Source organism: Falco cherrug, chromosome 1 (assembly GCF_023634085.1).
Source record: "Falco cherrug isolate bFalChe1 chromosome 1, bFalChe1.pri, whole genome shotgun sequence".
NCBI lineage: Eukaryota > Metazoa > Chordata > Aves > Falconiformes > Falconidae > Falco > Falco cherrug.
The window spans coordinates 119,317,206-119,339,204 of record NC_073697.1 but is presented as its reverse complement, the minus strand read 5'-3'; the positions used below and the strand labels follow the sequence as shown (position 1 = coordinate 119,339,204).

Genomic DNA, 21,999 nt, shown 5'->3' with positions numbered 1-21,999 from the left:
TATGATATTGCTGAAGGACTTTAATTAAATCTGTAATACAAAAAGACAAAAGAATGCTTTATCTGTAGCTGGAGTCTTCATAGCCATAGTAAGTGATTCTATTTTCTCTGTCTTTTAGAACGGAAAAAAATTCTACTTTGTGTTTTATCTAAAATTAGGATTAAAAGCTGGTTTCATATAATAGCAACATAACTAAAATTTCAGTGTTATATATTAACCTGTTTTTTGTCTTAAGGCAATATCTGTGCTAAAGTTCTATTATGTTTTTGACAACATAGTGTAATTTTGAATAAAAGGAATCCAGATCTGGTTAGCCCATGCAATAATGAGGAAAACAGACAAACAAACAATGTTACCCTGTTTATTAAATAATAATATTAAGCCATTCATTGGAAAACAAACTTCCCACTGCTTCAAGCCTTTGGCATGCTGATTACTGTGTTTTCTATAGATGAAAACATTGCTCTTTTAGCTAAGAATAGTTTGAAAAATAATGAATGCATATTATTATTATTACTGTTAATCTCATATGGTCTTTTGTTTCCTGCAGACATGGGTGTTCTTGCTGTACTTGCTCTACCATTGCTTCTTTTAGGGATCAGTGGAGTTATTTATATTTATCAGTCAGTCAGGTGGCTGTTGTCCAAGTCAGCTGTGCAAAACAAGGTGGTGGTGATCACAGATGCCATCTCAGGACTGGGCAAGGGTGAGTTGTCTCATTTCTTCTCTGTGTCAGAGAACAAAACCAGCTAGAGAACCACCCTCTAGGTGATAGAATGGGCATACATTGCCTTGAATATATCCATAACTGCCTGGATGAAGCAGGAAGGTCAGAAATATATTTTTAAACTAATCCTGCAATTTTTAAATGTACTTTTTTAGTCTCACCACAGGAACTGCTGATAAACTTTTAGGAACTCCAGAGCTTTGTATTTATTTAATTCAACAGAATGAGAGGTTTTGTAAGCACTTAAGAGTGTTATTTTTAGCATGCTGCTACCATGAGATCTTATTACATGGACAGTCCCTGCAGGGTAGCCACAAATCAGTACAAACAGGTGTCACCTTATTCTTTACATGTTCCTTTTTAGCTCTTAAAGACTCCAGCAGTTCCTGCTCACCCCTCTGTCCCTGTTCATGTCTCTGCCTCCTCTATCACCCATGTTACTCCTCTTGCCTTGACATCCCCCAGTCCCTCCAGCTGGGCTGCCTGGCTATGTGTAATGGTGGGTTCAGGGGACAGAAGGAAAGGGTATGTGCTAATTTATATAAACTAATTGCCAGGGCAGCCAGCCACTTGGCATATATGTCTTCATGGCTCATATTTCTTACCTGCATGGTGCTGCTAGATTAAAGGTGCTGGGTCATGTACTGTTCATGTGCTGTCCTGCTCTAGGCATCGCTTGAGGAGCAGTAGATGCAAGTGTCTGGTAAGGCAAACACAGCTTCTGGCTAGACTGTGGCATTTTCAATGAAGACTTGCTGTTTGTTGGAAACCTTGCACTCCCAAGCAGACAATAGATCAGGAAAGGGAATGCTTTTGCGGAATTATTCCTTAGCAGAACAGAGCAGACACTTGTGACAGACATACACACTATGCTGGCAAGGAATGCACTTTATCAAGCCTGTTAGGACAAGGTATGAAATAATTCCAACCTCCATATCCCACCTGATCTCTCCCTTTCCCTGACACACTTCAGTTTCAGTTGAAGATAATATTAACATGCATTTTCTCTGGTTATATTTCAGTAGTTTTGTTTGAGGAGACATGATCTAGTGCTTCCTTTTTTCTCATATAAATTATGCTTTCAAAATGAATTAATTTTAAAGCATAAATTCAACACAATTAGCAAAACCAGAATCCCATTTCAAACAAAACAAACAAAATCAAATTGTTATTATTGTTACTATTTCTTTTGAACATATTTCTGTCCTAGAATGTTCTCGGGTGTTTCACGCAGGAGGAGCAAGGCTTGTGTTGTGTGGCAGGACATGGGAAAAATTAGAAGCCTTGTATGATGCTTTAATTAGCGTGGCAGACCCCAGTATGGTGAGTATTTCCTCCACCTTGCTCAGGTACACAAAGTGCTTTTAAATCCAGTAAAGAAAGGTACATGAAATGTGATTCACCGTTAATGAAGATTGTGGTCACCCGGGTAACACACTCAACATGGTGGGGGGAAAACTCTGAAGGTCTTCAGAGCATGATGCCGAAAATGTAAGTCAGAAATCCTACTCCCTTGAGATAATTCAAGGCAGTTACTGTAAAACAACTGAGCAGTTCTGCATTTTGAACAAGGCTCCCAACTAGAAATGCTAGGCAGAGGAATTTGCCTGTTAATTTGGATGAAAGGGATCCAAAGTACTTCATTTAATCACAGGAACTATCCATTTCTGATACAGAGTGCTCAGGGAGTGGGAGATGGGTCTAAAGATTGAACTAATTCTGAGTTTCTCCACTGTTTTGGGAGAAATCCCATCTAGAAGGGCATGGGAGCATATGAGTAAGAGTGCCCTTTCTTCATTACCACTGACTGGGTAACCATGCAAATAGACATGCAAGGTTGCCCCTGCTGCTGGTTCTTTGAAAGGTGTGTCTGATGCTCCTGGAAAGCTTTCCTTCTGTGACCAACAGATAGCTGAGTCATTTCAGGGCACAGGTGTTCTGGAAGGCATCACACAAATTCTACAGCCATTGCTCACCAGACCAACAAAATCTGTGTTTGACCCTTTTTTTGCAGTGAGCTTCATTTATCTGCATAAATAACCATAGAAGTAGTGTGTTCATGTTAGTCTGCACAGACTCAACTAGGAAAAAAAATTAAGTATGACTAAGGGATCTGCGTTACATCGTCATAGTAATGCAGTGAAAGAAGATACTCGAAGTTCATTCCTCTGTCCCATAGCTGATAAAATCTACATCTTTCCAGAAACTGCACAAATGCAGGCTCTGTTTGGATAACCTATAGCGGAACAAACCATTCCTACCCTCCATCTGCCCCCCGGGTATATGTAAATTATCTGTCAGAGCAATATATATGCTGACTCTGTGGTCAGCAAAGTTTTCCAGAGGGCTGCTCGTGGAAGGATCATAACCTGGAGAGGTAAGAGTCACCTTCTGTGTCTATTATCTGTCTCCACTGATTACATGAGAGACTACACGTAGGGTAGACCTGGTCCAGTTTACCCTTCCCATGGTGTTCTGCTTCATCTGAATTTTAGGGTCTATGGATACCCATTGCTGAACTACCTTCTTTCTAGAGTGGGTTAAAAGAACAAATCAATTTTTTTGTGAGCATGATAAAAGCACTTTCTTTGGATAGCAAGGTAAATTAATTTACAAGACAAGTAAATAGAAATAATTTTTTATATAACAGGTATTCTTGAAATAAGTCTGTTCTTTATTAGACATATGCACCAAAGCTTGTACTTCTGGATATCTCAGACATAAACTGCACTCAAGATGTAGCTACGGAAATCCTGAATTGCTATGGCTGTGTGGATATACTGATCAACAATGCAAGTATGAAGGTGAAAGGAGCAGTGCAGAGCATTTCATTGGAACTTGATAAAAAGATAATGGATGCCAACTATTTTGGACCTATAACGTTAACCAAAGGTATGGTAAATTTTTTTTTTCTGTTTTACTGTTGCCATTTAAAGCTTGAGAACCAAATCTTTAGCATTATACTGTTTCATTTGCACTTATTTTTGCCTTCTTGGCTATAATAAAAAACAGTTCTGTGAAAATTAATGGACTGAAATTGAGGTGAAGAAGATCAGAATGAGAGTGCCTGAGTTTGGAAATAGATTGATCAAGAAATACATAAGCAGGTGTTTGAAAGAGAGACATTTTTAAAAATGTCTGCTTATTGCATTTTGCATACGGTGACTCCTTTATTTGGGTACTTTCTGCCTTTGTTACAAAGACATTCTTTTCAAAACCCTTGCCAGTATACAGGCTGACAACTAAATGTGATAATGTGGCACCCAAATCTGCATGTACAATCCAAGTGAAGTCTAGAAGACACTCAATTACAGCTACTGGACTTTGTGATACTTTTGATTGCAATATCGAGACAATCATTGCTAAAGTTGTGCTATCTAAACTTCAGCTGTTACTTCTTTTCACTAAATATGTTGAGCTCTTTTATTTATGTGGCTCTTTCTTTCTGTTTTGGTTTTTTTTTTTTTTCAGCCATTCTTCCCAACATGATCTCAAGAAGAACTGGGCACATTGTTCTAATTAATAGTATTCAAGGAAAAATAGGAATCCCGTTCCGTGCCGCTTGTAAGTTATACATAGCAAGAATGTACATTCTAATGCAGAAATTGTGAGTACTCCATGGCAGTGATAAGAGGTTATTAAAAGTGCTAATTTGTATCCTAATTCAGTAAACTATTAATATATTACTTCAGTGAAAAAATTTCAAAGAATTGGAACTCAAGACGAAATAGTTAAAATACTATTTTTGACATGTAACTACTGAGTTAGTTACCTACCTCAGGATTATGACTTATAGCTCCATGAAAGCAAAATACAGTGACAGAGAGTGTAAGGAAAGCAGTAGACAAAAAAATTAAATCCTGTCTTTATGCCTTTGTATAAATCTATACAGTGCCCACATCTTGAACATTGTGTGCAGTTCTGGTCCCCCGTCTCAAAAGAAGTATAAGAACTACAAAAAAAGCTCAGAAAAGAAACAACACATTGATGCAACATCTAGAATGGTTTCCATCAAGGAAACAGCTGATTGTGTCAAGATATATTGTATTTGTATGAAATCATGAGTAGGAGAAGAGCTAACAGATAATTTTTACAATGCCTCTACCGATATCTATGTTGCATGGTGTGGGGCTGCCAGAAGGAACGTCAAAACAAATGAATGGCGAAACTTCTTTCCATTCCTAGAGCCCACCTGCCTTTTTTTAGATTATATTATGCACAGGTCAATTTTCACTGGAGATCCAGTCAAATACAAGGTGGACGAGTGCTTTGCAGCTCTGCTGCACTTAACACATAGTTCTGGTTTTTGGTCAAGGTTCACATACTGTCATCCTTCTTTAACACCATTCTCAATAAAATGCACTAAAAGCAGTTAAAAAAATTCTTAACATTCAATTACTTTAATATTAAAAGCATCTTGGAATGCTGGTGCAGGGCAAAGGCCTAATTAGTTTACAAAATATTAGTACTCCTGCGTTGCAGAAATGAACATGTATTTCACTGCATTTTATCGATCTGTCACAAACTGCAGCAACAGATGGTGTGGAGACTCATCTCAGTGATAGATGTCCATCCACCAAAGACATCTATAAACTTGTAGAGGTAATAGAAGTATTACTCCTTAACCCAGGATATAATATTTCCTGTTGGAAAATCCAGGCACACACTCTTTGACATGTATGGGGAGACTGGCTGCATGCCTCATGCATAATTGTCCTGTACAAATAATTTACTTGTTTGCTTTAAATATGTCACATGATAATTTCACTGGGTGAAATAATACACTGATCTTTTGCTGTTTGGCTAATCATTCCATGCTCAGTTTTCCAAACATTCATATGTTGTGGAGCTCTGTCATTTATATCTATATCCATGCATTCATATATCCAAACATGCATACGTGTTTTGGTTTTTTTTTTCTTTCTTTTAGATGCTGCTTCTAAGCATGCCGCTATAGGATTTTTTGATTGTCTTAGAGCTGAAATGGAAGAATTCGATATTTCTGTCAGTACTGTGAATCCAACCTTCATCTGTTCATACCATCACCAACCAGCACCTGGCAACTGGGAGGCATCTATTTGGAAATGTGAGGTTTGATGCATCCAGAAGACGGTAGATGAGGCTCATATAGCAGTATGGACCCTTTTCCCAGGGACAAGAAAAGAGCATAGGGGAAAGGATGGAAGTGGCAGAAGGGATGAACAGGTTATGGGAGCAAAAGAAAAGAAAGACTGGAGAGGTTAGATGAGCCTGGTGAAAAGAGAAGGAACGTGGAAAGATACAACATTGTGTGAGAAAATAAATACACCAGGCATGGGGAATGGAGGTAAAGCTGAGCATGAAAGGTCCCAAAACTGTAAAAAGATCTTACAGACATACTGGTGAGGGGAAGGGAAGGGGCAAAGGGTTGAAAGTGTGTAGAAATTGAACTAATTTGACTGATGCACGAGCTGCATATCTTTTTCACCATCATTCCCTCATATGTGTCTGTCTGTCTTGTCTATCTTTCCGTAGCTCTCACTCCTCTCTATTTACAGTCTTTTTCAGAAAGGTGGCATACGGCGTGCACCCGGTGGAGGTGGCGGAGGAAGTCTTGCGCACAGTGAGCAGTAAAAAGCAGGAGGTGCTTATGGCCAACCCAGTCCCCCGAGCAGCAGTTTACATTCGCACCTTCTTCCCTGAGCTCTTTTTTGCCATTGTTGCCTCAGGGATTAGGGAAAAGCTGAAGACAGAAGAGGAAAATTGATTTTGTTCAGTTCTTCTCCTTGCTTTTGACCTGAAAAAAAGTTAGGTTGTTTCAAATGTCAATGATTTCTGCTTCTCACTATGGGTAGAATAAAGTAGGAGGCTTTATTAAACGTGAACCAGCCAGTGTCTCACGTAGTGACAAAGGTAGAATAACATCTGTGATCTATCACGAAATTTTTAAAGAACAGATGTATTTTAATCTAGAAACTAGAAGCAAGTTATATCTAAGCAATTTTCAAATACCTAAAATATACTGCCAGGAGGACAGAACTAAACTGCTCTCCACTTCTACTGTAGTAGGATAATGTGCTAAAATTACTTCAGAGGAGATTTACAGGGAAAGAATTTTCGTCTAAGTATAGTTAAGCACAAAGGATAAATTGCCACACATTTTCAAATGCTTGTGTTTGGAAGCTTTAAAGAAGAGATTAGCAAAACATCTGCAGAAAAGCAATGTAGCTTTAGTTTATCCTTCACAGAGGAAAAGAAGGATTAGGTGACCTATTAAATGGGTCACACTTGTCCATAATTCCATGTTTTTTTCTCATATTGAGAACAAGGTTTCTCTGAAGTAATATTTTTTCCTCTGGGGAAATTTATTATTTAATCTGAAGTTTTATCTCTCATCTGTCCATCTCTGCTTCACTGTCTAAATACCTGTGCATATATGTTGCATAATAAGAAATATTATAATAATAAAAAGAAACATTATGAGATAAGTTTATTAAGAGATATTTTCTGTGAGCCTTATTCAGCCATATTTTAATCTATGAGATTCCTTAATAATACTAACTTTCATAAATTGGGACAAAACTAGGCTTGCAGATTTAGTTGAAGTATAGGAGAAAGATGCTCAACTTCAGCTCCTTTAATTTTTTTTAAGCTTCTCACATGCCTAAAGAGCACATGAGTTTCTTTTAACGTGAGCTGCAGTTGCATTGCTTTAATTTTATGGAGTTTGTGCTCAAATCAACTGTTTCTTGGTGCTGGCCAAGAAGATTGATATTGCTGGACACAAGGACCCTTGAAGTAAGGAAGAATTTAGAAGAATGCTAAGACTGGAAAGTTTAAAAGTGAGGAGACTCTTGTTCTAACTTCAGAACATTTGTCGTAGATATACCCTGCCCTCAGCTAACCTCCCAGATCTCCTTAAGCAGTGGAAAGAAACAGGTGCCTCTGACCTGTGCTCTGTCTGATGTACAGCTCAGGGTAACATGAATTGCATCATAAAGTGCCTGTTTCTCTCCACTTTGGGTGGACTCCCTGTAACCAGCACAACTGTAGACCTGTGTGTCTGTGGCACAGGCAACTGAAGTTCACCAAGATGCCACATTTATCAAGATTGTTTGGGTCAAATGAACTGGAATAAAAATTCCACAGTATTTAATAATCTATTTATTATTTTTTTTCCCTTGCTTTCAAATGATGTGGTTCCAGGACCTACCCCAGAATTATTGATGTCTACAAACTGGGAATCAAAAGTTAAAATAAGGACCAGAATGTGCAATTGTGGGTTGCAAAAAACAAAACACAAAGAAGTGTTGCATTTGATCAGGTGAGTTTTTTACCATACATCCAGCAGAAGATACATATCTTCTTGAATGGTTAGCATGTGAGAAAACCAGACCATCTGAGATTTAAGAATTGATCTGGGCGACGGTCCCATTGCACAGTTATTTAAAAGCTCTTGTCCTCATACAGAACTTTATAGGGGTAGAAACCACTGTGAGAAACAATCCTGAGGAAAGATAAGGTGACAGAGACTACCACATTGTGTTAGAAACCGCAGGCTAAGACAAAAATTGAGGTACTTAAATTAGATCTTTCAAAGATCTTGTAGGCATCAACCAAATCTGTTCCTTGATGAGGTGGAGATTCATCAGCGACACCCAGGCACAACATGCATTAGTTTAAAATCTATTGTAAAGACACCACAGCTACTATAAACGAAGAAAAGCTAAAGTCAGATGGAATCAGGAATAATTTCTCAGTTGGTGAAGATGTTAAAAACATCTCTATCACAAAGAAATACGTGAAAAAAGTGGAAGGAATCAAGATCTTGTGTTCTGGTCAAGGGATGGAGACTACTACTGGAGTGGGTATCAAACTCTCTAGCAACTGCTTTTTTCATCTGTAGAACTGCAGGTGGCAGTTTCAGAACACTAGGTACGCTGTAATGAATAAAGACAGACTTTTCTGAAGATGAAAGGGGAATCTTAACTGCTGTCGACAGCTACCTCGTGTGATGGTGCAGAGAAGATGGAGCCAGACTCTTCTCAGATGTGGACAATGGAAGAAAAAAGGGTAGCGGACGCAAATTGGAACACATGACATTCTGATTAGCTATGAGGAACTATTTTTTCCACAGTACAGCAGTCAAGCATTGGGACAGGTTGCCAATGAGGTCAAGAAATCTCACTTCTTGAATGTATTCAGAACTCAACTGCTTAAGGCTCTGAGCAACATCGTATAATTGGTCTGGCTTTGAGAGGGGAGGTTGGACCAGAAACCTCCAGAAGTACCTGCTCACTGAGATTCTTCTATAATTCTGTGTGAGTCTACAGGTGTAGGTGAGTCTTGCAGTTGGGCTCCAGCCAAGATAATTTTGATATTCCCCCAGTCAGAGAATGTGATTCTGTCAGTTCTCCCACTGGATGGGAAAATCTGGATAAATACCTAATGCTGAAAATTAATGAAACTGCAGACACGTTAGGCAAAGTAAAACATATAATCAAACAAACCCTGCTGAAGGCACCAGGAGATGACTTTGCATATAAATACCTGACTTGACACCCTTTAGTGAGTCCCACCAGTGCTCTATACAATATGGTGTTGGCTGACAGGACACAGTCTATCCCAGTTGCTATTCAGAGATGCCACTTCACATTTGTTTGTTGTTTGTTTGTTTTTATAGTGTTTGTGAGTGTTTAGAAGCTGCAAATAGGTTAAATGCTGAATTAAGAAGGAGAATACTATGGCAATTGTTCGTAAGTTTGTGTGAATTAAGTGATGGTACAATGACCATGAATTAATCAATTATAAAGCTAGTAGACTGTATATAATTCATCTTATTTCCCCAGGACGTTAAAAACACAAACAAATTATGATGCTAATTTTAAATTTTCCCAGTCAGATGCTGTTATAGGACAGGAGCCAGCAGCTGGTTGTAGGAAAACACAGGCTGATGAAAAGGAATTTCTGCTATTGGGTAGAGGGGCAAAACTTGAACCTCGAAAATAAAGGTTGATTTGTATTTGAAATACACAGAAAGAAGCAATCAGTACTGAAGAGAACAGAAAAAAGAGGTTCCAAATATTAGATAACTTTTAAGAGTTATCTAATTTTGAGAGCAGCAGGGTAAGGATCATAGGATAACTCAGGTGGGAAGATGCCTCACGAGGTCTTTGGTCCACCCTCCTACCCACTATGAGGTAAGACCAGGTTGCTCAGGGCTTTACCTTGTCAGGTCTTGAAAACATCCGAGCAGGAAGACTGCACAGCCTCTTCTGGGCAGCCCGGTCCGCTGCTTGACAGTCCTCACAATGGGAAAGTTTCTCTTTGTATCCAGTCCAAGCCTCTCTTACCTGAACCTATGCCCAGTGGCTCTCATTCTCCTACAGTGCACCACTGTGAAAAGCCTGGCTCCACGCAATGAGTAACTTTTATGTAGAAACTGGAAGACTGGTAGGTATTGTAGATGCTGGAGGGCTTCAGGTCCCTCTGAAGGCTCCTCTGCCCACCGAAAAAGCCTCAGCGTCTTCATACATTCTGTGGGTTCTGCTGACATAACAAGTTCAGACTGTATTTATGTTAGATTGTTTTGCCTGAAAAAAGCATGTAGTGATTTTTCTAAACCCCAGAGCTGTTCAATATACTGTGTAAAGCCTCTGTCACCCAGTTCACAAGTGTGTTTCCCAGTGGGCTCATTAGCAGGAGGATTCATACAGCAAATGAAGAAAAACTTGTCCAACAGAGTAGGCACAGGTGGCTCAGTTCCATGGGAAGCTCCACGTTGATCCTCAGAGTGAGCAACTGTGTATTCCTGATCGATGAGGATCATAATAATGTCTACTTTTCCATCTTTAATATGATCGTAGATTATTCTTCATGTATGATAATCACAAATCAAATTTTAATTCTTCCTGACGCTGTTGTCAGGATGCTACCTAGAGAATTTCACAGGTGAGTTGTGTGCTGTCTGCAACATGTATCTTCCAGATTTCTGTTTGCCTTCCTAGCAGTTTTAAATGAGTAGTATTTTGCTGGAAAGCCTCTTCCCTCTGTTAGCCTTTCTTTCACAGTAAATCCTACCACTATGCATACAGTGAAACCCTTAAATCATAAGCTGTAACACACAGATTTTCCTGGAGAGATTGTACCTTTAGTAACAAATTACTGAAGCCGTGCCCCGCATGTGGGCTGCCTTACTCGCTGCCCTGCTCTTTGCGGGTTTTGGTTTTGGTATGGGATTTTTTACAGTCTTTTCAATAAAGAAATAGGGTGGAAATCCATAATGCTCTGAAATTCTAACAAAGCCACATACTCTAAGGCTCTATTAGCCTTAGAAACCACTTAAAAATCAGCAGTTGAGGACCTGTGTCACTGTCTTTTTCTGAACTAGGACACCTGAATCTGCTTTTCCAATACTAAGACTTCCTTGAAACATCCATGGAAGTATCATTTCTTTATTAAGAAAAATAACTAATGCTACACAAATATGCATTTTTATTAATTAATACATTTTCATTCTTATCTAGTGTTATGATTTACAGGATGCCTGAAGATATGGTTCAAATTTACAGAACTGAAATAGTGGCCAGGTGATGCAAGCCTTTTATTGCGTGTGCAGGGTCCTCTCTACGGTTGTGAGAAGAGTTCACATACACATTGCAAACTTTGTCTGGAGCTGTATGGTCAGGAAACTTGTATTTAATCTTTAAACTCCTTTCCAGCATTTCTCTTTTGTGCTTGAATTCCAAAATAGTTTTTGTGTATTTGTTAATCGTGGTGACAGCTGCAGCCATACAGCAAGCGAAGGAAGCCCATGCGAGGCTATAAACAAAAAGGTTTATCAGAAATTAGCAGAACACTTTCATATCCGAGTCCTTCAGGTTTATTTTTGAAAAAAACTACACACGTGTGAGTTTATTGGTGTATATTAGAGAAAGAGGAATGTGGTGGGAGAGGAAGATTGATTACTGGTTAATGACCATCTACATACCTGAATTACATAGTTGACCTCTGCATATTGGTTATAATAGTCACATTTAACGTTCTTGTGTAATGAAACCCTACCTCTAATTTCTCCATTTACTCACTTAGAGCTTAATATCAGAGAGAGGAACTATAAAAAAATGAGGATGCCTAAAAAATTAAAAGATGCAGTTATTGAGACTGCAAATCTAACCGGTGTTGCTGAGAAAAATGTGTGTCCATTATCCAAAATGGTTAAAAAGAAGGCACAATTAAACAGCTGATTAAAGCAGGCTCAGGGCACTGAAATGCATTCTGAAGAAAATGCAGGTCATGGCAAAAGAGAGAGAGAAGGACATCAGCTTTTCAATGTTAAAAGTAAAACCACAAGAAGAGAGATAAAAAATGATGTTGAGGTATAATTTGCTAAAAATGTGTGAAACTTCCAGGCTACTGAGTGGGAAATGCATGCTGGAGGTGTAAAACTAGCATGTGAAAATATGGCCAGAGTGGAATGAAGTTCACAGTGGAGAAATGCACCCATTGGAGCCTTCCTTAACATGGCAATGTCACAATTATCTAACGAAACATGCTTTGGTGGAGAAATCAGTTTAAGAAACTCCAGCTTATCACTTCTCTCCCTCAGAGCTGTTTGTTCCCACATTCTTGCTGTAGTTCAACAAACCAACAAACTCATTTAGGTTTTCACTCCTGAGGATGCAGTTCAGTAACCAGCAGCTTTCATGGAGGTTGAAAGGTATTTCTATTCTTGGTGAATCTCTCACTCTCCTCGTGTTTCTCAGGTTGAAGCATCCTCACATCAGGAGGTTGTGAGGATGTGAATTATTAGGAAGGTGAAAAGCCAAAAAGGCAAAAGTGAAAAGACAAGAGAAAGCCCTATTTCACTGCAAAAATTCCCAGCAAGTCTGCATCGTAAAGATTGCATGCAGCTATAAACTCTCATTCAATAATGGCACAATAAAAGTAGAAAGAGCAATAAGAAGGAGTGACAATGAGCTGTGGTCTTGGTGGTCAGAACGTGTATGAAGGAGATGACCAACCTGAGCTCTGCTCTACTGACCTGAAATTTGGTCCAGATTGACTTTTGGTTTCACCCAATACAGTTGTTCCTGTTCTTATTCTCAGTCACAGCTGGGGAAATAGCAGCACTTTCCAGCACCTGAACATTCAAATGCTTTCTACTGATAAGATTCGATGGATTTTCAAACACAGATCTCTATAGCAAAAATCCTCTGAACAGACGGCTTTCTTAATAAATTCACTAGATCTCCTCAGAAGGTAAGTTGCAATTATTTACAGGGCCAAAATGGTGTGCTTTTACCTAAGCCTGTTTTCTAAAATTAAAACCATCTTGTCTGAAAAGTTGCAGATGGAACAACCCGAAGCATATATCTGATAAGGAAAAAATTCAGTGTGAATGGCTAAAACCAGAAGAGTTTTAAGTTATACAAGGCAGTTGTCCTGGCAGATGAGGGTACTAAATCTGGGTCTGATGTGTATGGAGAAGAACCTCTGCTTTGTGCACAGCAGTTGGTGATCTCTGGACTGTCTAAAGAATGGCAAATGCAAAACTCATAAGCTTATACATTCTATGCAATAACCTAAGGCAACTGAATCTGGAGAAAAACAGCTGGTTACTGAACTGCATCCCCAGAAGGAAAATAACATAGACCCATTCCTTATAAATTAGGTATACATTCCTTGAACATAGGGTGAAGTGACTGAAATGTAATGGAAGAAATAAATATAAACCAATAGGTACCAATAGGACCAGCCATAGTCCCAGGTGTGAGGTCTCCAGTCTTCAGGACCGAGATTTACAGTCATTTGAAATACAGTTGTGTACATCATGTGAGCAACCATGCCCAGAAGACCTGAAAAATACAATATCATAAGAACATTAGAAAATGTAAATTTAGGATGTAAAATGTAAATTGTTCGTCAACTTTTTGCAATTGTCTGTTGAGCTCCTGAAGAATATTTTATGAAGTATCTAAATTCTATATATCGCTCAACAATTTTTTTTTTCCTTTTGGTTTGTTTAATGCAGTAAAGGATTTCAGTTGAGAAAATAGTGAAAGCTTAAGCAACCTAGGATGCTTGCTTTCCTTTTCCAACCTGGTGAATAAGAACTAGATATAACAGATATAACAGGAGGTAATTGTCTGGGAACTCTAGATTTTAAAGGACAAGGCAATGAGAATTCTGTTATAAATCATCAGCTAAAGCTCACTTCTCTTTAATAGTTTGTTTTAAATGTTCAGCATGTTTGGACTGAAATGTTTATGAAAAGATAAGAAAACAAAGTCAGAAAATGCTTGATGGATGGTTACTTTCTGAATTTTCAGGCAGTATGATTAAAATGAGAAAAAGAAAATGTCTAATAAAAGTTATTGCTATTATTAATAGTTATTACTATTATTACTATTATAAAAGTTAGTCTATTATTAATAGAAATTATTACTGGACATTGTAATCTAAATGTATTTATGTGTGTTTATGCCTTTGCCAATATAATCACTAACAGAGTCCCTTGACACCTCCTGTGTATCCATGCAGAGCCATGGGACATGCAGCCCATAGATTTTAAAAGGCAACAAGTTGATTGGCTCTCTTCCTCTGAAAACTTAGTAATTCAACCCTGAGCGGGGATCAGCATTACAACAAAGCATCACTGTCGCATGGCACAGGCCGTGTTTCCCACAGTTTTCTGTCATTCAGTGGAAAGATTTTTCGAAGGCGTGCAGCCATATGCCCTTTCCCAGTGCCTTAAATGCAGGCAGATTTATCCAAGTTATGTAGGTGAATGAAAAAGTGAACAAGCACTTAATGGCTCTTAAAAAGCACAGAAAGTCTAGATTACAAAAGAGGCGTATGTTTAATTATCTAATTTTCAAAACTGCTGCTAGGCGGTGGCCTAATCCTAAGGTTATCTGTTCCCCCTTAGCATTTTATTTCCCAGTAGCAAACTTCCCTGCAAACAGCTATTGTTTTGTTTCCGTGTTCATTTACAAATCCATAAGCGCCTTTGCGGTACCAACTATTCCACCATCTAAAACACATCAGCTTCTGAGAGCAGATGGTCCTCCCCAAACTCACAAGACCCCTTTTGTCAAGTGTTCGTAAAGTAAGTCTGTCCCGTGACTTCTTACCAAACTAGCTAGCTCACAGGATCAGTCCCTACAGGACACGTCCTCTGGCGTGACAACTCCGGTTAAATAGCACTGGATTAATAAATCATACGCAGAAAATGACAGACAATTTTAATTATGTTTCTCCACTAACAATTATCCAATTACATTTTATTCCTTCTTGAAAGTGCTATTTTGACTTGGCTATTGCTAATTTTATACTTAGCATGTTGGAAGTAAAAAAAATCAAGTTATTTGGAAGAGTATGTTATTTTTTTACCTTTGACAACAAACCTGAAAATAACATTCAAAATTATAAAATCAAAAGAATGAAGTTAAAATAGTAAATGCTATAAATATAAAATATTAAAATAATCATATTAAGAAATAATTAATTGAAAATAGTATTTTCCATAAAATTTTGCTGCATCTTGTATTGTTCATGTCTTTGTAGGTATTTTAATAGTTTTGAAACTCGGTCACCGTTACTAATTATCAGGTGGAAGTCTAGCAATGTTTCATTTTCTGGATGTAATATATTGAGATCCTTAACTGTACCTGCTAATACGGTGACTACTGCAGAAAAGGCGTTGATCTTTAGCCCGTTAATGACAGCACTGTAGTAGCACATTTCTGCTGACATAAGAATGACTCCAGTCAGAAGCAAAATGATGTACAGAAGCTCTGCTACAATAGACAGCCATAAAACCCCTGGAAAACCAAATCAGTAGTGCTGATGTTATAAATAGTCATTCAGTATTTTCACCATTTCTATCTTCTTCATTTATGTTGTTTTACACAGTATCAGACAAAAGCTCAAGGGCTGTAAGGATGCTTTTATAACATCTATAGGAAGACGTCAAGGTGAATGGACACCCTAAATTATAATTCCCTTGGTTGATCTGGCCATTTAGAGGAAGAGCAGTTGCACATTCCTGCTACACACTGAAGAAGCTCACAGCACGAGGTGGGGCAGTGGGGTTTTATACTCAGCAGCTACCCTAAAATGGCCATGAACCAAGGTTAAAATAAAAGGAGGAATTACTATCCAGTTAGCTAGTTGCTAACATCATGGTTGCTGAGTCCAGAGAGGTGTACCAAAACAGAAGACCATGTTGACCAGGTAACAGACTGCAAGGCCAGGCATGTAGCCACATGGCCTGAAGGTCTGAGCCACTAAGTAAAATCTTCCCCACGGGCAAACAGGACCTTGATTTTCAGACAGAGAAGCCTCCGTGAGCCCAGATTCTCTCCAAGTTTCACTGAGGTTCATTTCTCTCATCCGCTAATTCGTCTCTTTCTGGCTATCTGTTAATTACATCTTATGCAAGAAGTTAATCTTCCCATTAAAGTTTCTCAGCCAGCTGTTTTACTATTCACATGCTAATGCCCCCTAGTCAGGAGCAGGAGGTCTTTTATGTCCAGATCATAGCAAGAACTGGCCAACAACCTTCCCAAACCTTTTTAAAAACAAGTAAGCGTGACCCGAGACACCTGGCTGTAGACTCAAATAGTGATTTCATGTGAAGGTATATACTAATAATCATAACTGAAAAATAGAGACATTGCTAAGACACATAATGGATCACTAAACACTAGATACGACAGTAAGCAATGTTTGTGTGGTAAATAATCCCTACTGCAGGCTTTGACAGTGTCTGCAGGACTTGTCTGATTGAAAGGCCATCGAGACATTAAATTCTTGGGTCAAGCTATGTGTGGGGCCTCCTGGGCAAGGTTTACTTCTCCAGCAAATCTTTGCCTCAGTAAAAAATTCTGATTTTGTTCAGGAACTCCAGATGTTACATTGCCCAACACTATTGGCTGCTTCAGCTAGAAGAGCTTGCATCTTGACATTTTTTATGTGATCCATCACTACACACGCCCTGAACAACTGTGATAATCCCTGTGCACAATGCCTGGGGATGGTCAGCTCAGCAGGGGTGAGCCTGTGCATCCTCAGTTTTGTGCACACAGCAGCCACATACATGTGCAGAATGCAAACTCTGCCTTCTCCGGTGCAGGGCAGGACTCTATTTCTACACAGGATTTCACTACCCAGGGGTAGCTTCTCAGGGTGGTTATCATGTACCTTGGTGTCATCTTAGGTGTCTTGAGCTGACCTGCAAGGTTCCTGCAGCACTTGCTGATGCTGCTCACAGAGCTTCAGCGCTATGCCCACCAGTGGTTTCACCTGTGAGGAGCTCTCAGGGCAGAACCTATAACCCACCCCTCCTTTCTGAGGACCATGTCTGTGTGACTAAGAATCACATCTTATTTATATTTTTTCTCATGCTGTACAAATCTTAAATTGTTTGTGTACAGTGACAAGCTGCAATAGAGGGAGAAGGGACTGCCCCTCAGATGCTGAGTCTTTCTACTTCCCCAAGGGGCTGGAATTGTATGTCCAGGAAAGTACTCCAGTCCAGTATCCTGGACATGCAATTCCAACCTCCTGGGGAAGACAGAGGTCTTTGTTTTCTGGATCAGCCACTTGCAAAGTGATTGCTCTAACCGCATCAGTTGAAAGGGCTGGTGTTTACAGCATCTGCCGGAATATTTTATAGGAACATCAACCATTCTTTGAAAGAAAGAGGGTAACCCTGCTTTCAGGAGAACAGCAATGCCTCCTTACAGCTCTGTGTCAGGTACAGGGAGGGGACTCTGACTGCCACCAAGACTGGTTTGGTCCACATCCACATCTCCCTCAAGCCCCCTCAGCACACTGCCTGCCTTTGCTCACACTCTCGCCTGTCCCTCTGCCCTCTCCAGCTGCATGGTGTAAGCCACAAAATTCCTGACTGTCAATAGGGAGGCATGAAGAGGGAAGGGGCAAAAAACTTAAAAATCTTGACTTCTAATACTGAAATTCAAAGTAATTTAAAAAAACATTTCGATTAAAATAGAGTGTTTTCAAAAGACATCGATTCATATTTTAAGTCATGTGGTCTTCACTTTGAAGTTGAAAAACTAAAGGACAAAAAACCTGTGTGGGATTAAAGCAAATATTTTTTTCTATCAAAATGTAGAATATTTATATTGGTGAATGTGATCAGGACAGTTTTATTTACACAAACAAAATATGCATATCTACCTCGATCAGCATCTGGAGTCAGACTGATGAAGCTTCTACATTTCTCACCTAGAAAAAAAAATAAAATATGGAATTATTTTGTATTCTATAATGATCTAAAGAAATGGATTAATAGAAAGCAGAAAATGGAAAAACTGTCATCAAAGTACAGACTGACATGATCAGGACAAACTATTTCTGATGTATGTTCAAACACACAGAATCCCTGGTACATCAAGCTACTCCTGGGACTTAGCTAGAGAATCCTTCCAGACTTTTTCAAGGCAGAACCAGAGTCTGGGAGACTTAGAGAAAGGCAATGAATTGATTTCCAAAAGGTTTTAACTCTGAAAGCCAGAATGGGAAAAGGATCAATTCCTTTGAAAGACTGGCAGCCTGTGCATGATCCTCCCTGTGAAGGAAGACCTGCTCTCCTTAAAGCAGCAAGGCTGCTGCTCACACAAATTTCTCCTAAGCTTGGTTCTAATTTCTTTCTGTAAGCTTTGATTTTCAAACTCATGTGACCTCCTGACCCGCAGGCAGATGCTCTGAACAAAGCTCTTGGAATGAATTCTGCTCTGCTCTGAAATTACAGGGTGGGTTTTTTTCAGCTACTAATTGCACCAAGTTGGAAAACAAGAACTGCCATAGCAGATGCACAAATTAAACAACTTCGGTATCCGTACACCTGCCAGATCTCATTCGGACATGTTTTGCTCTGATCTTCAATATTTTACTCCCTTAAAATTGCATAATAACTTAGAAGACCTTCTGGTAGAAGTGGACTTCAGGACAGGTGACTGCGAAAACATTTGCATTTTATAGCAGAGATGACAGCTGATTTGATTTCTCTGAAGTTTTGTTCTAGTTTTCATTTGTAAACTGATCAGGACCATAAGGGGAAAAACTTGTGTTGATCTGGATTTACAGTAAATGTCCTATTTCTTGAACCAGCTAAGCAATTACAGTATACAAGAATCCAGAGTTAATTAGAAGCTTTATTTAATGGCAAGCTGATCTCATTCTACTGACATACACATGCGCAGAGTGAAACTCAGTGAAATGCCACCACTCATGGCTAGTAAGCCCCCAAATTATGTTTTAGTAGGCTGAAAATAATCTTCTGCTTTTATTTACAAAAGGTGAGATCGCAGTAAGGAAGCAGAAATACCTGTGCTTCAGAAGAAATCCATGAAATAACTTAGATCTCACAGATTTAGTTGTTCAAATGATTTTTAAAACAAGAAAATCACATTGTGCTTCTTATGTTGCCATAGGGGATCATAAGAAATCATGTAAGGTAGATATGTTCGTTATTGCCTAAGGGACTGAAAACATCAGAAAAGTAAAACTTTCCTGTTAAAGTCACTTCACTTGCTGTTCTGGTTAGAAGAATTTAAAAAAATCTTAATCTGTACTACAACCTGTCACTCTAAAGTTCATTGCAGAATTTATTACGATTTTTTTTAGGAATTGACCGGATAGTACACTCTAAGATCCCCCTTCCCACAGAAGAGCACCTTTATAAGGATATGGTTTCCCTTAAAACACATACATGATATTGCAGCAAAGAGGCAGGTGACACCAAATAAGTAGGAAGAACTTTCTTAAAGTAAATGTACATGGTTTTACTCACCTACTTCATTTATAATTTCTTCACAGGAATACCAAATCCCAGCGTGAAACTTTCGGTCAATGAACTTGTCATCTCCTGTCTCCCAAATGTACTGCACAGCACTGCTGTTGTTCCCATCTGGGCTATTAAAGCCGATGCACTGATCCCCTTTGCTTTGTCCTTTACAGAAAGGTTTGGCAACTTTTCTCATCCCTTCACACCAGTAACTGCTACTGAATGCTGTAACAGAGAAGACTAAAGAGAGAAAACTGAGGCAAAATGCTGCTGAGGCTCTCTGCCGTCTTTCTGCTGGCGGGACTGAAGCTGGCATTCTCCAGGACCGCACTAACCTATTCTAAAAATAACCTTTTACAAAGCTATGTATGTATCTGCCTGGTGAAGCACCTGCCTGTATTTACCATCCCATTCTTCATTCCTCTCAGAAAATTGTACCAGCTTAGCAGTTAAGACAGGAAGCAGAGATGGGGGCATGGCCAGTAATCATGTGGCAGGAGAGATTAAGGATGTAGGACAGTGTTGTTTGGCAGTGATGTCTTGTGAAAGAAATATGAGGAGGTGGGACAACCCCTTGAATCACAGAAGTAAAGATAAACAGAACATACAAGCATTGGAAGTGCCCCAGTATGCAATCAAAAAAGTTTTATTTATATAAAAAAATATGCACATTTACCTTGATCAGCAGGTGGAGTCAGACTGATGGAACTCCGTTTCTCCGCTAAGAAATAAATAAAATCTTGCTGTTCCAGATGTTCCTGTTACACTGAACACTGATTAAATTGAACACACTTTTGAATCTTACTATAAAGAAATTCTTAAAAAGATAAACCCAGTTGCTAAGTTAGAGCGTTTCACAGCTTTGCAGCACTTCCCAAGACCACTGGGAAGGCAACTGCATCTGTCTGGAGTTCCACGAGTGACAAGTGAAAGCCATAAGTTACATGACTTTGCTATTGATGGGCTGCTGGGCACTGTCCAGTCTGCCGTCATGAACACTTAATAGAAGCCTTGCCCAAGTTAGGTGAAACAGTAGAGAAAAAGCTGAATTATCCTCATTTTGCCTGTCCATGTGTTGTCTCTGTGAAATAGCTTTTTTTTTTTTTCCTTTTTTTTCTTCACCTAAGAAACAGTTCCAACCTTGACATGTGATAGACGTTGCTTTTTCTGCCTGTTTGATAATGCAAATGAGCGATGCAAAGAACAAGAAGGAGCAGGAGTGTTAGTAAACGGTCGTTTCATTTTTTAACTGTAAGGTTGAAACCTGTGCCCTAAGGGATACTGATACCACAGGGCAGACACTGAAGTCACGTGTGTCTTTTAATGAGAATAATTCTGGTTTAAAGACAACTCTTTACCCAGGAGATGTCAGGGTTGGAGAAGCATGTGGCTAAACAAGTGCCAGAATGAAACTCAAAGAAACGGTTTAAATGCCTGGTTTAGACTGTTAAGAAGATCTGGTCAGCAGCAGTGTGAAAGACCAAGCAGACACCTGGACTAAAAAGGTAGAACAAATCTCACAACCCAAAAAGCAGACGGTAGATTGAGCCAGGAGTTCTTTTTTCCTGCAGCTTTGTGTTACCGTATTTTCACAAGGATGTGGCACTCGTGAGCTCCACTCGAAGCCTCCGTGCTTCTGACACTGCTTCAGGACAACAGCACCGGTCACTGCTGCTGAGCCATAGTGGGGATGTACCGCAGAAGACCCCGTGGAATTGCTCATCTAGGGTCTGGGCAGACCTCAGGGTTTCTTGAGCACTAAGGCATTTCTTGTGGGGATCTCAGAACAGCTGCAATGCCAGAGCACTGTTCAGGTCTCCTGGCTTTAGCCTGCTATAGAACTGACCTTGCCCATATGGCCATTAGAAAATGTGCTTTTTATCCCTTGTAGCAATACGCGGATGAGCAGATGAGTTGCTACGGGGGCTTTGAAGTGCCTCTCCCTGGTCCCCAGATTTGCCTTTAGGTGTGGCAGGTGGGAATATGTATCCTGACACATCCACCCAGGAGGCACAGTAGCACAGAGCAGGCGATGCCCTTGGTAACACTCCTCCAGAGTGGGCTGGGTGCATTTCCACCCTGAAGTATTTGTCCCCAGAGCACTTCCACACCCCACGTCCCAGTACTCTTTTTGACCACATCCAGACTCTATGTAAAGAAGAGACATGGGTATACATCACGCCCTTCCACCTCCTGGATTCCTCCAGAAGAAAGTTTTGGCATGTGCGCAGGGAGGGAGTCCGGTCACACTGCTGGCCGGTTTGATGGGGTGTCTCTGCCCTGCAGTTTGTGTTTAGCCTGTGAACGTCGTTGAAAACTCGGCTACTGCTGGCCCCCGCAGTTCTGGGGCTGTACCCCTGGCTGCTCCCCAGCTTCGCTGCTCAGGGTGCCCGTGAGTTCTGGGAAGGGCATGAGCCCTCCTCCGGTATGAACAGCCAGAAGTTTCATTTGTCTTGGAAACGGAAGAGGCAACATC

The 21,999-nt window shown here is 39.7% G+C and overlaps 2 protein-coding genes across 5 annotated transcripts; one reads left to right on the top strand and one right to left on the bottom strand.

Annotated features, from left to right (window-relative positions):
* Positions 1-365: 365 nt before the first annotated feature.
* DHRS7C (dehydrogenase/reductase 7C) lies at positions 366-6,473 on the top strand. Its single transcript, XM_005444492.3, has 6 exons — positions 366-706; positions 1,938-2,050; positions 3,409-3,619; positions 4,199-4,291; positions 5,658-5,813; positions 6,265-6,473. The coding sequence occupies exons 1-6, from the start codon at positions 427-429 to the stop codon at positions 6,471-6,473; spliced, it is 1,062 nt and encodes a 353-aa protein (XP_005444549.3). The 5' UTR covers positions 366-426.
* Positions 6,406-19,941, bottom strand: GSG1L2 (GSG1 like 2). 4 transcript variants are annotated; one of them, XR_003562323.2, is made up of 6 exons: positions 19,530-19,941; positions 17,915-17,962; positions 15,379-15,531; positions 13,452-13,563; positions 9,934-11,527; positions 6,406-6,503 (listed from the first exon to the last, which is right to left on the bottom strand). XR_003562323.2 is itself a non-coding variant. In XM_027813021.2 (5 exons), exons 1-5 carry the CDS (start codon positions 19,837-19,839, stop codon positions 11,272-11,274), a joined length of 879 nt encoding a protein of 292 aa, XP_027668822.1. In that variant the 5' UTR covers positions 19,840-19,941; the 3' UTR covers positions 6,511-11,271. The 4 variants fall into 4 exon arrangements, 3 of the variants coding, with proteins under 3 accessions (XP_027668822.1, XP_055556912.1, XP_055556913.1); XM_027813021.2 differs by lacking the exon at positions 6,406-6,503 and having other exon boundaries at positions 6,511-11,527; XM_055700937.1 differs by lacking the exon at positions 6,406-6,503 and having other exon boundaries at positions 6,511-11,527; positions 15,379-15,453.
* Positions 19,942-21,999: the final 2,058 nt, after the last annotated feature.

Bases quoted from the DNA above. Each gene is read 5' to 3' on its own strand.
- DHRS7C (XM_005444492.3), top strand. From the start codon at position 427: ATGCTGATTACTGTGTTTTCTATAGATGAAAACATTGCTCTTTTAGCT. The intron at 707-1,937 runs GTGAGTTGTCTC...TTTCTGTCCTAG, and splicing joins CATCTCAGGACTGGGCAAGG to AATGTTCTCGGGTGTTTCAC. The intron at 3,620-4,198 runs GTATGGTAAATT...TTTTTTTTTCAG, and splicing joins ACCTATAACGTTAACCAAAG to CCATTCTTCCCAACATGATC.
- GSG1L2 (XM_027813021.2), bottom strand. From the start codon at position 19,839: ATGCCAGCTTCAGTCCCGCCAGCAGAAAGACGGCAGAGAGCCTCAGCA. The intron at 17,963-19,529 runs GTGAGTAAAACC...TTTTTTTTCTAG, and splicing joins AGAAATTATAAATGAAGTAG to GTGAGAAATGTAGAAGCTTC. The intron at 11,528-13,451 runs GTACCTATTGGT...TTTTGTTTATAG, and splicing joins GACTATGGCTGGTCCTATTG to CCTCGCATGGGCTTCCTTCG.